This window comes from Cricetulus griseus, chromosome 5 (assembly GCF_003668045.3).
Source record: "Cricetulus griseus strain 17A/GY chromosome 5, alternate assembly CriGri-PICRH-1.0, whole genome shotgun sequence".
Classification (NCBI taxonomy): Eukaryota; Metazoa; Chordata; class Mammalia; order Rodentia; family Cricetidae; genus Cricetulus; species Cricetulus griseus.
The window spans coordinates 181,875,098-181,888,637 of NC_048598.1; the positions used below are offsets into that span (position 1 = coordinate 181,875,098).

General features: G+C 57.8%; 1 protein-coding gene across 1 annotated transcript in view; it reads right to left on the minus strand.

The window, feature by feature from the left end:
* Window positions 1-719: 719 nt before the first annotated feature.
* The window catches only part of Kif26a (kinesin family member 26A), a 36,223-nt gene continuing 23,402 nt past the window's right edge, over window positions 720-13,540 (minus strand). The window contains exons 6-16 of the mRNA XM_035445911.1: window positions 9,898-10,110; window positions 9,217-9,310; window positions 8,643-8,905; window positions 8,352-8,535; window positions 7,821-7,983; window positions 7,391-7,553; window positions 3,965-6,851; window positions 3,039-3,244; window positions 2,926-2,946; window positions 2,504-2,654; window positions 720-2,282 (exon numbers count right to left, since the gene is read on the minus strand). Of these exons, the coding sequence (XP_035301802.1) occupies window positions 2,101-2,282; window positions 2,504-2,654; window positions 2,926-2,946; window positions 3,039-3,244; window positions 3,965-6,851; window positions 7,391-7,553; window positions 7,821-7,983; window positions 8,352-8,535; window positions 8,643-8,905; window positions 9,217-9,310; window positions 9,898-10,110 (4,527 nt within the window). The 3' untranslated portion in view covers window positions 720-2,100. The remainder of the gene's footprint in view (window positions 2,283-2,503; window positions 2,655-2,925; window positions 2,947-3,038; window positions 3,245-3,964; window positions 6,852-7,390; window positions 7,554-7,820; window positions 7,984-8,351; window positions 8,536-8,642; window positions 8,906-9,216; window positions 9,311-9,897; window positions 10,111-13,540) is intronic.

Below are 13,540 nucleotides of genomic sequence, written 5' to 3' on the forward strand. Positions count from 1 at the left end.
AACACCCTCCCCAGAGGCTGGGTGCTGATGGCCTCAGAGCACAAGACGTGGTGTTGGACAACAGAACACCGCCTTCCTGACTGGCCTGTGATCCCTAACCGCACACACCTGCTGCAGCAGAGGAGGACAGGGCAGAAGCCTGACGTACACTGGCCATAGAGAACAGACTGCAAACTATACAGCTGTCCGCCCTGAGCCTGCTTCTGCCCCAGCCAGGGACAGACTCATCGCTTTGTTCATTCATTTACTTTCTTCAGCAAGGGCCCCCCAGGGCTCACTAGGGCCCAGCCCTGTGCCATGCAGAAATGTGACGATGACTCAGACCCTACCCCACCCAAGGAGATATATATATAAGCAGAGACCACACAAGGTGTGACTTGCCACCAAGGAGGGGCCCTGTCAGCAGGGCCACCATGGAGAGGCCCCCACAAACACTGCCAGAGGCCAGAGAAGGGGGCATCCCAGGCAGGAGAGCATCCCGGGGCTCGCAGGGTGGTGGGGAGCCTGCAAGAGGACCTGGCAGAGGGACAAAAAGGAGATGGCGAATTAATTCAGTAGGTAACATGAAGTGTGAGACCAGAGGGTAGCCAAGCTAGGCTGTCTTATATTAGGAGTCAGCCCTGCTGGGCAAGGGCTTCCCATGTGCTCAGCCCCTGGAAGGCAAGCTGAGAACAAAGGAAAGAAACCACAGTCTTTCTGGAGTTGTTCTGGAGCTGCAGTTTCGTTACCCCATGTGGAGGAGCTAGCAGCCACCATAAAAGGCTGTTTCCCCCGAGCCTTGCTCCCAAGACTGGCTCTCAGCTTAAAGAAGAAGTGTGGGTTTGAACTCAGGCTGCAGCTAGCCACCTATTCAACTTCATGGTAGCTCATATAGAAACACTGGGCAGAGAGCATGGCCCCAGCATGGCTCCCTAAAACCTCGCTTCCCTCTGCCCTGCATCCTTCTCAGCCCCCACCCCCCACTGTAAAATGTGAGCACATGAGAGGCAAAGAGCTCAGGGGCAACCAGTGAACTCAGAGCCACGTGAACAATCAGCACATCTTTTATTCACAAATAAAAACTGTTGCAAGATGTTATCTACACATTTGTACAAAGGTCTGGACGCCTATAAAATACACAACGGTCAGAAAGCACGAACCTGCGTGCGTGCCGCATCAGGCTGGCAGGCTCCCCCCCATCTGTATCTGTAAAGAACCACCTCCCACAGACCCCCACACTGCCCTTGGTGACCCCAGAAAAAGCCTGCCCCACAGCTGCCTAGAGCCCCTGACCTAGGGATACCTGTAGAAAACCATAAAAACTTAGATAATTTGTCTTCAAATTCCCACTGCAAATTCTGCTTTTAGGCAAAATGATACAAAAATATGAAGCTAACAGAACTTTTACAAAAACTCACACCCCATCCTTGGGGTGTGAGGTGGTTAGTTTCATTGTTTGCTTTTTTTTTTTTTTTTTTGCTTGTGGTTTTGGTAAGAATTCCTGCCGTGGAAGAAAAGCATTGTGTGCTCATGGCCCAGCCCTTGCTTGTGTGGCCTTTGGTGTCCTCAGGATAGAGTGGGGCCCTCAAGGCTAGCTGTCCACACTCAGAGGACACCACTGCTACAGACTGCCAGAGAGACCACTCACGCGGGCTGTCGAGGGAAAGCTGCTGGGGAAGAAAATGAACCCAATCCTAAAGGAGAGCCGGCCCAGGCAGGCCTGCCCTGCTACACAAAACTGCTTAGTTGTAAGGAAGGCAAAATCAGGAACAAATTGGCTTTAGTGTGGCCCGAGTGGCCGCAGCCACCCGGGCTGAGACTGTCTGCTGGTGTCTGAGTCATGTCTTGAGTCCATAGCACCAAATTAGAAAAGAAAAGGCCTACTCAAGGTTAAAGGCACTTGCGTGGCTGTCTGGGTGACGACAGTCTTTCCATCCCCGTTCCCTCTGTCCACTGGCTGGCCCTCCCCTCCCCCATTCTCTGTCTCCTCTTTGAGAAACCCCCATCCTGCACAGACCCTGTGTCTTCAACCCTCCAACCCCCTCCACATCCTCATTCCATCCCACACCCTATCCTCGCACCCCCGCCCTGCATGTCCCTGCCTATGACCTGTGCTCAGCCTCAAACATCCACCTCTTGGGGCCCAGGGACAGCAGTGGTGGCAGCAACACCAATGTCAAAGCAGGTGACCATCATGACATGGGCTTTGCAAAGGTTAACGCACTGCTCCAGGGCGGCTGTGGCTTGCTCCAGGGCCGCCAGATACTCGGCTGATTCTGGCTCCAGCTCCGGGTCCACCTCGACTGGAGAGAGATGAGATAGGGTCAGGGCAGAGGCCCGGGACAGCAGCCAAGTTCCTCAAATTCCCCAAGGAGAAGTGTCAGCCCGGTGGATTCTCCCTCGGCTGCCACCTACTATAGGAGAACAGCTGAGGGCAGAGAAGGGGGAGCCTAGGGAGTAGAGTCTGGGCTCCTGCGCATGCTGGCTATCCCACTGTTCAGAACAGAGGGAGTGGGGCACTCACACTGCTCCAGCCAGCGCCCAGGCTCCACCATCAGCCGGCCCTGGGTCTCAGCCAGCTCTTCACAGAGGTGGTCACGTTTGGCCTGCACTTCCTGCAGCCGCTGCTGCCTGCGCTCTGCTAGCCGCAACTTGGAGCTGATGCACACTGGGCCCTGTTGGCAAGGGACAGGAAGAATAGGTTCAGATACAGATGGCAGGGACACTCTCCATAAGGCTTCCTAGCTTCAGGCCCCGTATAAACACGTGGCCAGCCCTCCAACATAAGGATGGTGGGATCTGCACGGGGTCTACACCTCAAGTTGCTAGACAGTGGGTCTAGCTCTGTGGAAACACAGCAGTAGCCTCAAGAGTTCCTTCTGTCACCCACCCATAGCAAAAGCACCAGGGATTACGAGCTTGGGGATGGTCCAGGCTGGTTCCTACCTTCTCCACATCCTGAGAGGGCTGTGAACAAAAAAGGGGGTGTCAGGGGCTGCCTGGATGAATCTCCAGGGGCCCAGAGAGCCCATCAGATGGCCCTCCCAGGTATCCCTTACCTTGGCTTCCTCCTCCCTCAGAGGCAGGCGGTGCCGTTGGAGGCGCTCCACATCATCTATCTCATAGACCTTGATCTCAAAAGGCTCCTTCAGAGAGCCGGCCAGGGGTGGGGGCAAGTCCACCCACTGTCCAGGGAGGCTGGGCTTGCGGCCTAAGGCAGCAGCATCGGGTAATGGGGCCGGGATCAGCCTCCGTCGCTGTAGACCTGAAACAGCCAGGGGCTAGTGAGTGGAGCCAGGGACACCGACTGCTCTCACAGAAGTAGCGCTTGTTGCTCCCACATCTTCCCTGTCCCCTGGTCGACCAGGAGGGAACCCGAGCAGTGCTGGACGGAGCTCTTGGGCAGCTGGGGCATTAGCGAGGGGGAGGCCAGCCCAGAGCCCGATGCAATGCCCACTGCCTAGCTTGAACCCAAACTCTCGCCTCACTCCCCTGCCGGGGTTAAGAACTAGTCTCTGGAGGAGAGTGGAGGTCAGGGAAGAGAATACGTTGGGAGTGCTTATAAACTACAGAGGGCCATGCAACCAAGTCCCAGGAGTGTTTAATAAAATGTCAGTCGGGATCACGCACATTCACAACCCAAAGGCAGCTCCCTGTGTCAGGTCTAAGTCTATACACTGTCAAGGGCTGTACAGTCCCATGGCTTATAAACAACCAAGGGCTATGCACACCTGGCATCTGTAAACCATCCCAGAGACCACACAGGGTGCGGCATCAGGGTGGAGAGCCCAGGCCCACCGCCAAGAACCAAGAACAGAGCACTCCACGGCGTTGCAAGGAACCCACAGGGCTGCAAAACCCAGCTGTTGGGGGGGGGGATCGATCGGGGTCCACTAGAGCCTGAAGTGGCCAAGTGCACTGTCAAGGATCTCTCAGGTCTACAAACTATAGAGTGCTGTGGCCGGAGACCATCACTGCTGCCTACCTGTGGTCCTTTTCTTTGGCGATTTGAGGCTGCGGGAGCGGGCGCCTGGGGAGGCTGTTCCACTTTCACTCATGGAGTCGGGGGCTGAGGAGGCGCTGCCAGTGGCCTCGCTGTCACGGATCATGCTCTCATAGCCGCTGCTGCCACCACTGTGGTAGAAAAGCGCAGTGCGGCCCATAGCAGGGGGGAGCTCCCCACTCAAAACACTGCTGTTGTCACTGCCGTGGCCACTGCTGTAGCGCTGAGGCCTCCTTGGTGCAGTCACTTTGCTGTAGGGGGAGGGCAGGGCGGGGCTCACAGGCTGCTGCTCCTCAGCCAGGTTCACACCACTGTCATTGCCGCTGTCCGAGTCTGTCGAGCCCCAGGAGAGGCCACCTCTACCAGGAGAGCCACTGGCTGCCAGCTCATGGACACGGCTATGGGCAGCCCGGAATGCCTGCTTAGTGCCCATGATGGTGCCCCTGCCTGCCTTGGCCCCAATACCAGGTACAGCCCGTGGAGCTGTTCTCGGTCCTGGCACAGGGCCACTTGTGGTCTTGCCCGACACAGGGGCCAATGGCTTCACTGGAGCACCCAATGCCCGAGATGTACTAGCCCCTAGATTACGACTCTTGGCCCCACCAGCCGGAGGCTTGGAGGCTCCAACACCCTTGGCTGGGCTGCTCCTACAGGCAGGAGCTGGTCCAAGTGAGGGGCTGGCGGGTGGTACACCCAACCTGGGCACAGCCCTCTGTGGCCGTACTGGGACTTCTCTGACCTTGCTGCTGCCATGTGTCAGGCCCTCGTACCGCTCCAGGGACATGTGGCCAGTGGGACGGTGTGCGGCCTCCACCTTGCCAGTTCTGGCTTTCACACTGGATGTGGTCTTGGAAACAGAGTAATCAGACCGGCCACTGGGCCTGGCCTCGTCCTCCCCTCGGAAAGCAGAAGTAGCCCCTACCCGAGGCAGACCCAAGGCCTGGGTGGGGGCGAGGGCCGTGCTCTGCTCCAGGCTAGACTTGCGCACAGGAGGGGCTGGGGGACCTGCCCCACTAGGCCTTGGGAAGAAGGACCCCTTGGGAGACACACTCTTCTTACTGCTGGAGGTGGTCTTCAGGCTTCCTGAATGGACCATTGTCTCCCCTGGAGTGTCCCCACAGGACGTGGCAGGTGTGGTCACTCCCAGTGTGGTGGCTCCCCGCCGCAAAGGTGGGATCCGAGCCACAGCTTCTGGCCTTCGGGGCACTCTTGTCATCGTCACCTCACACCCATCCACCACTCTCTGAGCCTCTAGCAGTCGAGGGGAGCCTGGGGTTGGGCTTGGGATCCTGCTTGTGGAGGCCACCTGGTGTGTGTCACAGTCCTCTGCCCGGAGAAGCCAAGGGTCCTCGAACAGACCTCCAGGGCTGTGTGGACCCCGGCTGGGGCGAGCACGGCTGCTTGCTGAGGTAGTCCTAGGTTTCCGGGGTAGACTACAGTGGATGGTCTGGGCTGAGGCTGTCTCGTGTGGAGACCCGGCCCAAGGCTCTCTGCCGGGTCGGGTCTGAGTTGCTGTGACCACCTCCCCAGGGCGGGAACCATGAGCTGAGCCAGGATTGTCTGGTCTGGCACACTCTGAGGACCTGAACTTGCTGTCCTCTTGGGAGCTGCTTGGAGTAGGAAACTCTGGTGGTCCAGGCCCTGCTGCAGAGTCAGGGCTGAAGAGGGGCTGTGGTGTGGGACCACGGCTTTCAGCCAAGCAGACACCAACGTCGCTCAACCAGGAGCCGATGGATGAGGCTGGACTGCCACCAGGCCACGCCATCCCCTCCAGGAGCTCCCCAGGGTCCTCAGACACCTGTGAGGTATAGGCGTCAAACTCATCATTGATACTGCTAATGATGCTGACTGGTCTTGAGCCTGAGGCCAAGGCCTGCAGGGAACAGTCACTGCCCAAACTGGCCAGACTGGAGGGTCGTGTGGCCCCTGCAAGTCCTCCCAGGGGTAGTTCCTCTACCACTGTGAACACCAGCTCATCCTCCCCGTTCAGCTCCACCGGCTGCTGCAGGGTGACTGTTGTGGTTAGCAGGCCCCGCTCCAGATGGCATCCACGAGCAGACGGGCAAGGATAAGCCGTGTCTGAGAGCGGTGGGGACAAGGCCCTCTGCCCACTCATGCCCACAGGGGGTGTCCGAAGCACACTGTCAGGGCCCTCTCCCCCAGGTTCTGTGGGGACACCTCGAGCCTCTGGTTGCCGAGGTGGTGGAGGGGCTGGACTGGGCAGCGGCCTCCTGCCACCACCTCCGGCGGTCTTGTCTGGGGCAGGTGGCTCAGGCCGAGTACCATCTACTCTCTGATCACCCTGTGTACCAGTCTTAGAGGGCTCTGAGGTGCTCCGGTGAGTGTCTTGCCCAGGGCTGCCTCGAGGGGAACTGGTGACCATAGCAGGGCCCACAGCCTTCCTGGGGGATGTGGCCTCGGGCAGCGAGGGTTTCCTGCCTCCTCTGGCAGGGCTGGCTTGGGCTCCATCAGAGCCACCCTGGGGACCAGGGAAGCCCTCGCTGCCGTCAATACACTCAAGACGTTCCTGCAGCTCTGCGAACGTACTGCAACGGAAGTGGTCGGCGTCCCGGGGTCCCTCGGAGGGCCTGCGGCGGCTCAGCGCGGGGATGATGGGTACAAAGTCAGGTGGGCCCTCGTTGTCGGTAAGCTCACGGTCTGACAGCGCTGCCCCACCGGGACCCACATAGATGACTGTGTCACACGACTGCTCACTGCTGGATGAGTAGTCAGGGTCACCAGACAGGCCAGGAGCCGGACGGTCAGGGTCCAGGACCATGGTGCGTGGGTGGAAGGGCCGCAGGTGCTGGGGGCGGCGGGCCCGGCCCTCCTCACAGGAGCTCTCTCCTCCTGAGGAGCTAGATGCATACTGGGGACAGCACAACAGACCCTGGTAAGTAGACGCACCCCTGTCCGCACACAGCCCTGGACCCCATTTCATCTCTTCCCTGGACTCTGCTCTCTCATCTCAGCACAGGGGTGTGGACTCTGTGGACCACAGTAGCTAAGCAAGGCCTGTAGGGACTGGAAATCACACTACAGGGCAAGAACATAAAAGGGGCTTCCGGGGGGCTTTGGGAGGTGATCAGCCGACCCTGTCACAGGGTGGGGAGGGGCGCAGGCAGGAAAGGTCATGCCACAGCAAGTGCAGCATCCAGACCTAGGGCGGGGGCCTCAGAACACCCAGCATTCCTGAGAAGTGTCCTGCTGGGATGGTGTTCACTCCCCTTACAACACAAACCCCATCACTGCCCAGGGCACCAGGGCCTCAGGGCTGGGTTCTCCTCCAGAGGCAGAAGAGACCCACGCACAGCTGAACACACCTACCTGCCGTCCAGAGTGGGGGGGGGGTTCAGAGGATGTGGGAGCCTGGGGGGCCCCTGGGAGGTAGCAGGAGCTGAGGCTTACCTTGCCCTTCTTCCTGCGCAAGCGGTGGACACGGGCAGCCAGCTGCACAGTGCTGAGTGTCTCTGCGTGGTGGGCTGGCGAGTCCGAGATGTGTGCTATCATAGTGGTACGGCAGTTGCTAGTAGCCAGGGACTCGCGCAGCAGCATGGTGAGCCTGTGGTCCCTGCAAGCCAAGGAGGCTCTCAGAGGCTGGAGTGAGGGGCCGTCTAGGTGGAAGGCCAGCTGAGGCGTACGCCACTAGGCAGGGAGGGGGGAGTGGGCTATGTGTGGAGCTCTCATTGTGTCTTTTCACCTACATCCTTGCACCTGTCCCCGTACCAGAAGCCCTAGGACCCACTGCTAACCCTGAACTCAAGCCCCAAGAAATGCCAGACATCAAAATAGCCAGTTCCCCAGAGGTCACCCTGCTGGTGCCTGCCCCCATACTCACCTGTAGGGCACATGCTTGGCCCCACTGACTAGGGCCAGGATGACACTGCCCAGAGCTGACAAAGACAGGCACAGGGGTCCTCCAGAAGCCTCCCCGCCTCTGCTGAGGGCTGCCTCACAGCTGCCCAGGTCGATGAGGTGCAGGCGGCTGCGACCACCAGACACTGAAAACAGTATAAGCAGATGCTGGGTCTGGGCACCCCACAGTCCACAGCCCACTCAGGCGGGCAGAGATGCCCACAAGGCCCCCTTCCAGGGGGCTGACAACCCATGGAAATGCCACACACAGACATACACACACACTCACACATACAGACATACACACACTCACACACACAGACACACACACACAGACACACATACACACACAGAGACACACCCTCACACTCACACACACACAGAGACACACACCCTTGCACACACACTCACACTCACACACACACACACACACACACACACACACACACACACAGAGACACACACCCTAGCACACACACACTCACACACACACACCCTCGCACCATGCACCTACTTCCTCCTTGGCCACACTTCTCCACACGATACTGGTACACATGCAGCGTGAAGAGCATGTGGGAGTTACGCCGGGTGTCCTCCCCACAGCCAGCACGACTGGTGCTGCGGGCTGCCAAGGCCGCGTCCAGGTAGAAGGCCGCCTTCTCGGCAGTGGGTGCCCGCAGCTCATTCTGGTTCTGGAGCTTCGAGAGCAAAGGTGGAGGCCACATGTATTTAACGGCTGAGGCCGATCACAGTGCTCCCTCTACCCTCCTCCATAGTCCCAGAAAGGCTAAAAGCACTGACATACCTGTGTCCCACACACAGGGTCCTCTCGCAGGTACACGCCTGGAGACTGCGTGTCCTGAAGGCTGCCTGAAGCCACCTCAGCAAGCAGGTCCCGCAGACTCTGGTCATGGCCGCACACTTCCACAGCAGACACACGGATGGAGAAGCGTGTGCCCATCCTTTCCTTGCGCTCATCAATGAGCCTGAAGAGCCAGGAGATAGCACAGGGCACGATGCCCAGGCTCTGGGGTGAGCTGTCCTTCCCAATCATGGTATATGACTTGCCTGAGAGACAGCGACACATGAGAACCACCGTGAGAACCACCACTATCTCTCCACCATCTACCCTCAAGAGTCCTTCCAGGCCCAGGGTCCTCAGGGACGACCCAGATGGCCTTGACACCAAAACCAACCACTCAGAGGCTTCTGCCTTTTGGCTCTGCCTGCCTCAGCTTTGCTGTTGAGACCCCCACTCCCACATCCACACGGAGAACCCCTTTCTCCTCAATCAGGGCCGGGCTCAGGGGCAGCAGCAACCAAGGGGAGGAGGACAGTTAGAAGGCATCACAGGTGCAAAGGAATGGCAGAGCACTTACCAAGGCTCATGTGGCCAAAGGAAAAAATGCAGCCATCAGCTCCACCAACCACAGACTGTAGCACATCAGCCACGGTCCCTGAGCAGACCTCAGCCTGGGGAGGAACCCAGTGGGAATTAGGCAGGTGCTGGAGTCTAAGGGCTGTTGTGGCCAGTGCCTTCCGCTACATCTGCAAGCCTAAGGTCCTGGTCACATGCATGCAGACAGCCCACAGCACATATGAACTGACAGATACAAGGCCAGGAGCACAGGGCCCTTCCACATTCCTATGGAAAGTGCAGGACACGTAAGTCAGTCGGCAGACGGGACACATATAATACAGGTAGGGTGTGCTAGCTAGACACATGTGCCCAGGCACCCAAACCAGCACCGAGAGCTGCTGCCCACAACACAGCATAAGGAAGTCATGGTCATTGCTCAGTGTGCTACGTGGGCACCCAGTGTCCCTAGTTTCCAGGGCAGGGCATAGCTGCTCAAAAGCTTCACAGGAGAATGGGCCTGAAGAGCTCAGCGTTTGCCCAACACTTGGCCTGGAGAACTAGACAGAGGCTGGGAAAATGTCCTGGGCTAGGATTGTGAGGGAGGCAGACCCAGCAGGCCCAACAGGCAGCTAAGGTCCCCTTCTGCAGGGGATCAGATTTGATCCTATCACAAGCACCCAGGAGTTCCACTCCTCCATACCTGCTCCGAGTCCTGGGGGAAGATGGCGTCAAAAGCAAACATCTTGGGGACTGGTGCCGTGGGGGCGTGGCGGAGGCCTGCGCAGCCTGGGGCCCCAGCAGCGGGGTCATAGAGAGTCACCTGCTTCTTCCGAGGGTCCACCTTCAGGTAGGATGTAGACTCTGCTGAGTGTTGAACTCCTTGTGCTGGCCAGATGCGCAGCATAACCTTTACCTGGGGGTTGGCAGAAACAGGCTTCTGAGCTCCGCCCTCCACCCAGCTGGCCACTAATTACAGGGCAGGGGAAGCAAGCACGAGTCAGGACAGCAGACCAGGTCTCAGCATGGGTGCCGATACCACAGGAATGCTGCCTGAGCGGATCCCACATGAGGTCAGCAGGGTAGAGAGAAATTGAAGCCCAGGGTGGAGTAAGGCTGGTGGGATGCACAGCCCGCCAGCAACCAGGAGACAAGGCAAGGCAGGGAAGGAGAGGACAGTTAGCAGAGACAGGGAGTACCCTAACCCCCCCCCCCGGCGCTTCTCATTCAGGGACACCTGAAGGTGAGGCTGCACCATTACCAGCCTCAGGACAAAGCCCTCCAAGGAAGGACTTGCATCCCAGGAAGACAACAGGCACACCCATGGGATGAGCAAATGAACAAACCCACAGAAAGGTGAAGGGCCTCAGAGGGCCGAGAGGCTGTAGGGAGAAACTCCAGGCTTGCTGCCTCTGCCCTGAAACAACTCAAGAAGCCAGGCTCGAAAAGCTAGGATGGGGGAGGGGGGGAAAGTGGAGGAAATTCCATGGAACGAGAATAAGATCCGAGAAAAGGGAATTCTGAAATCTTGCCTAATGAGCCCCACTTTGGGGAAACTGAGTCTGGGAGGTGTGTGGAAGAGGAGAGGGCAAAGGCGGACCTCAGCTCCTAGAGCTCTGCTATCCACTAGTCAGCCTGGGTCATGGCAGAAACAAAGGAGATTCCAATGTGCCTGGTGACCATGACAGGGTCCAGAAGGCCGGGGAACCCAAAATCCTCAATGAAAATGCAATGGAGGACACAAAGATGCCAAAGAAGGCTGCACCCACAACCACAACCCGTGTGGAGAATGGATGCTCCCCACAGGGGCAGCAACACAGGGAGGAGGGAGGCAACTGTGAGGCAGGCAGGCTCCACTTCCTCAAAAGCCACTGGAGTTGGGGCTCCCCTTTGCTGGGGGCCACACTTTTCCCTCTCCAACCAAAGCTCTGACTACACACTGGTGCGAATCAAATTACCAGGGACTCATTTCAGAACCAATATTTTTCAGGGATTTTAATTGTAAGTGACAGATACATAATGCTGTAAAATTGGTTTTGGGGGGCAGTCTGCAGGAGCACCGTGCTCACTCCCAGTGGGCCAGGGGACATTGATATGCAGAGCCTCTGGTGGAGTGGAGTGGAGTGGAGTGTCCCACCCTCTGGGGAGAGAGAGGAACACAGAAATACTTGGCTATTGTACTACTGAGAACCTGGGCTCCACCAGGCAAGAATCGATTTTTTTATTCCCCAGTGACATGAACAAAACGATTTCATTTCCAAACGCTGCTGCAATGCAGACGAAAATGTGCACTTCCAGGTCATTTTTGGCAATTTTTTTTTTCCAGCGTGAACTCCTCACCACTTCAGGAACCAAATGGGTCCTGGAGGTGTGAGAGGGTGCCTAGTGGGGAGGAGAGGCCTGGGGAAGCTCCGGTTTGGCTCTGATGTCTCCCGGTGCCTCTTCAGCAGATACTAATCCCCAGGCAGGGAGGGCATCTCCTCCAGCCTGCCCCCCACTGCCCCCGTCCATTGTCTGCTGGAAAGAACCTGTCATTACCTCAGGGAAATGACAGGGTCTCTCAGGAGACAAGAGCATCCTCATCCCCCCAAATGTTCAGATACCACAAAGCCGCTGGAGCTGGGGGGGGAGGGGAAGCACGTTTTACATAAAAGCAGGGCTTCCAGCTCCCCAGAGGTGGACCGATGTGGGGTGGGGGAGGGGCGCCACTCAGCACCCAACACCAGAGATGTCTTTTTTAATACCACGGTATGATGAATTATCTTAAGTAGCACATTAATGTCAGACACTGAATGTAATCTAACTTCTTTTCTGTGGCAATATCCACCGCCTTTCAGGAGGCCCTTCAGATGATGTGACATTAGCGCTAATAACACCTAGAGCCAGGGAGGGCCACAGGGGCGTGGGGGACAGGAGCTGGTTAGCAGGACACCTGGTCTCTGGGGTAAGCCTTGCATGGCCTAGGGTCAGCGGAAAGAAGGCAAAGGCTTTCCCCTCAGGTGACAGAGACCTGGCAGCCCCCAAATACAGTGACAGTAAAGAACAGCTGCCATCCTGAGCTGAAATGTCCAGAAAGGAGTTTGTGGCTCTTTATGCCACAGCCCCAAGGCAGACACTGTCCCCACACCCACCACAGCCCCTGAGGAAGAGAAGTTAGGTAGACAGACAAGCTAAGTGAATAGGCTGGACCTTTTCCAGTCATTCTGCCCCAGGTTAGCCCAGTCCTACACCTACACAGCCAGAACAGTGACAGCCTGGTCAGTGGGAGCCACCTGCCTGTCCTAGAGCTGTGGCAGGTAGAGAGAGAGGAGACTGGGGTACTCACATCAGTCAAGTCTGGATCCCATCTCCCTCCCTCCCTTTCTCACTAGACAGGACGGATGCTGCCAGTCTCATCTACTAAACATTGTCAGTGTAAAAAGTGAGGGCAGCTAAGGTTACTGGCAGCCTCGGGTAAAGGGGCGGGGTGGTCAGGGACAGCCCTCCTCCCAACAGAAAAGGGCACAAAGGCAGATGTCACCTGTCACCAAGAACTGTAACTGTCCTCAAAGAGGCAGACTGCCTGTGCCTGCTCACAGCCCACCCAACCCGGAGCTGAACAACTGGACATACACTGAGCTTCACAGAATGGCCCCATCAGGCCCCCAAAACGGCTGGGCTGCCCGACTAAATACCTCTGCCTGGGGCCAGGAGCAGGTGACAGGTTCCAGAGCAGGTGGGCCCAGAACTGAGAAGCTTTGTGAGCCAGCTCTACTACAGCACTACTGACCACACTGAACATGTATGGGGCTGCCATGACAACTGTCTGCACTCAACCCCAGGCTAGTCTATTTCCCATACTCCACCCAACAGAGGCCACCTCCAGCAGACTCCCTTGAGGAAACCATGGGGTGTGTCCCCCGTCCCAGGGGAAGGGAGGAGCCAGGAGGCCTGGCTTCCAGCCACCAATTAGCATTCTGAGAGAAGGCAGAGGGCAAGGAAAGCTGCCCACAATGCTAAAAGGTGCACGGTGAAGTCAGCTGGGCCTGAAGAAGCCCCAGGCCCTCCCACTCGCCTGCAGCTGCCTGTCTGGGCAGCCCTGTCTAGAGAGCTCTTCCTTCCTCTGGGGCCCTGGAACAGGAGGAGGCCTCCCTTCTGGAAGGAAGGCCTGTAAACACATGGCTTCCTCTCTGGACCCTATTTAGGAGTCTACTCCCACTAGCCAGTGCTGACCATGTGTGCAGGGCACGAGCATGCAGAGCTAGCGCCAAGGAAGGGCATAGCTACTAAACATGATAGAGAAGGCCCAACTCCGTCACTCTTAGGACACCTGGCAGGGGACATTACCCTTGGAGTGGCAGAGCTTC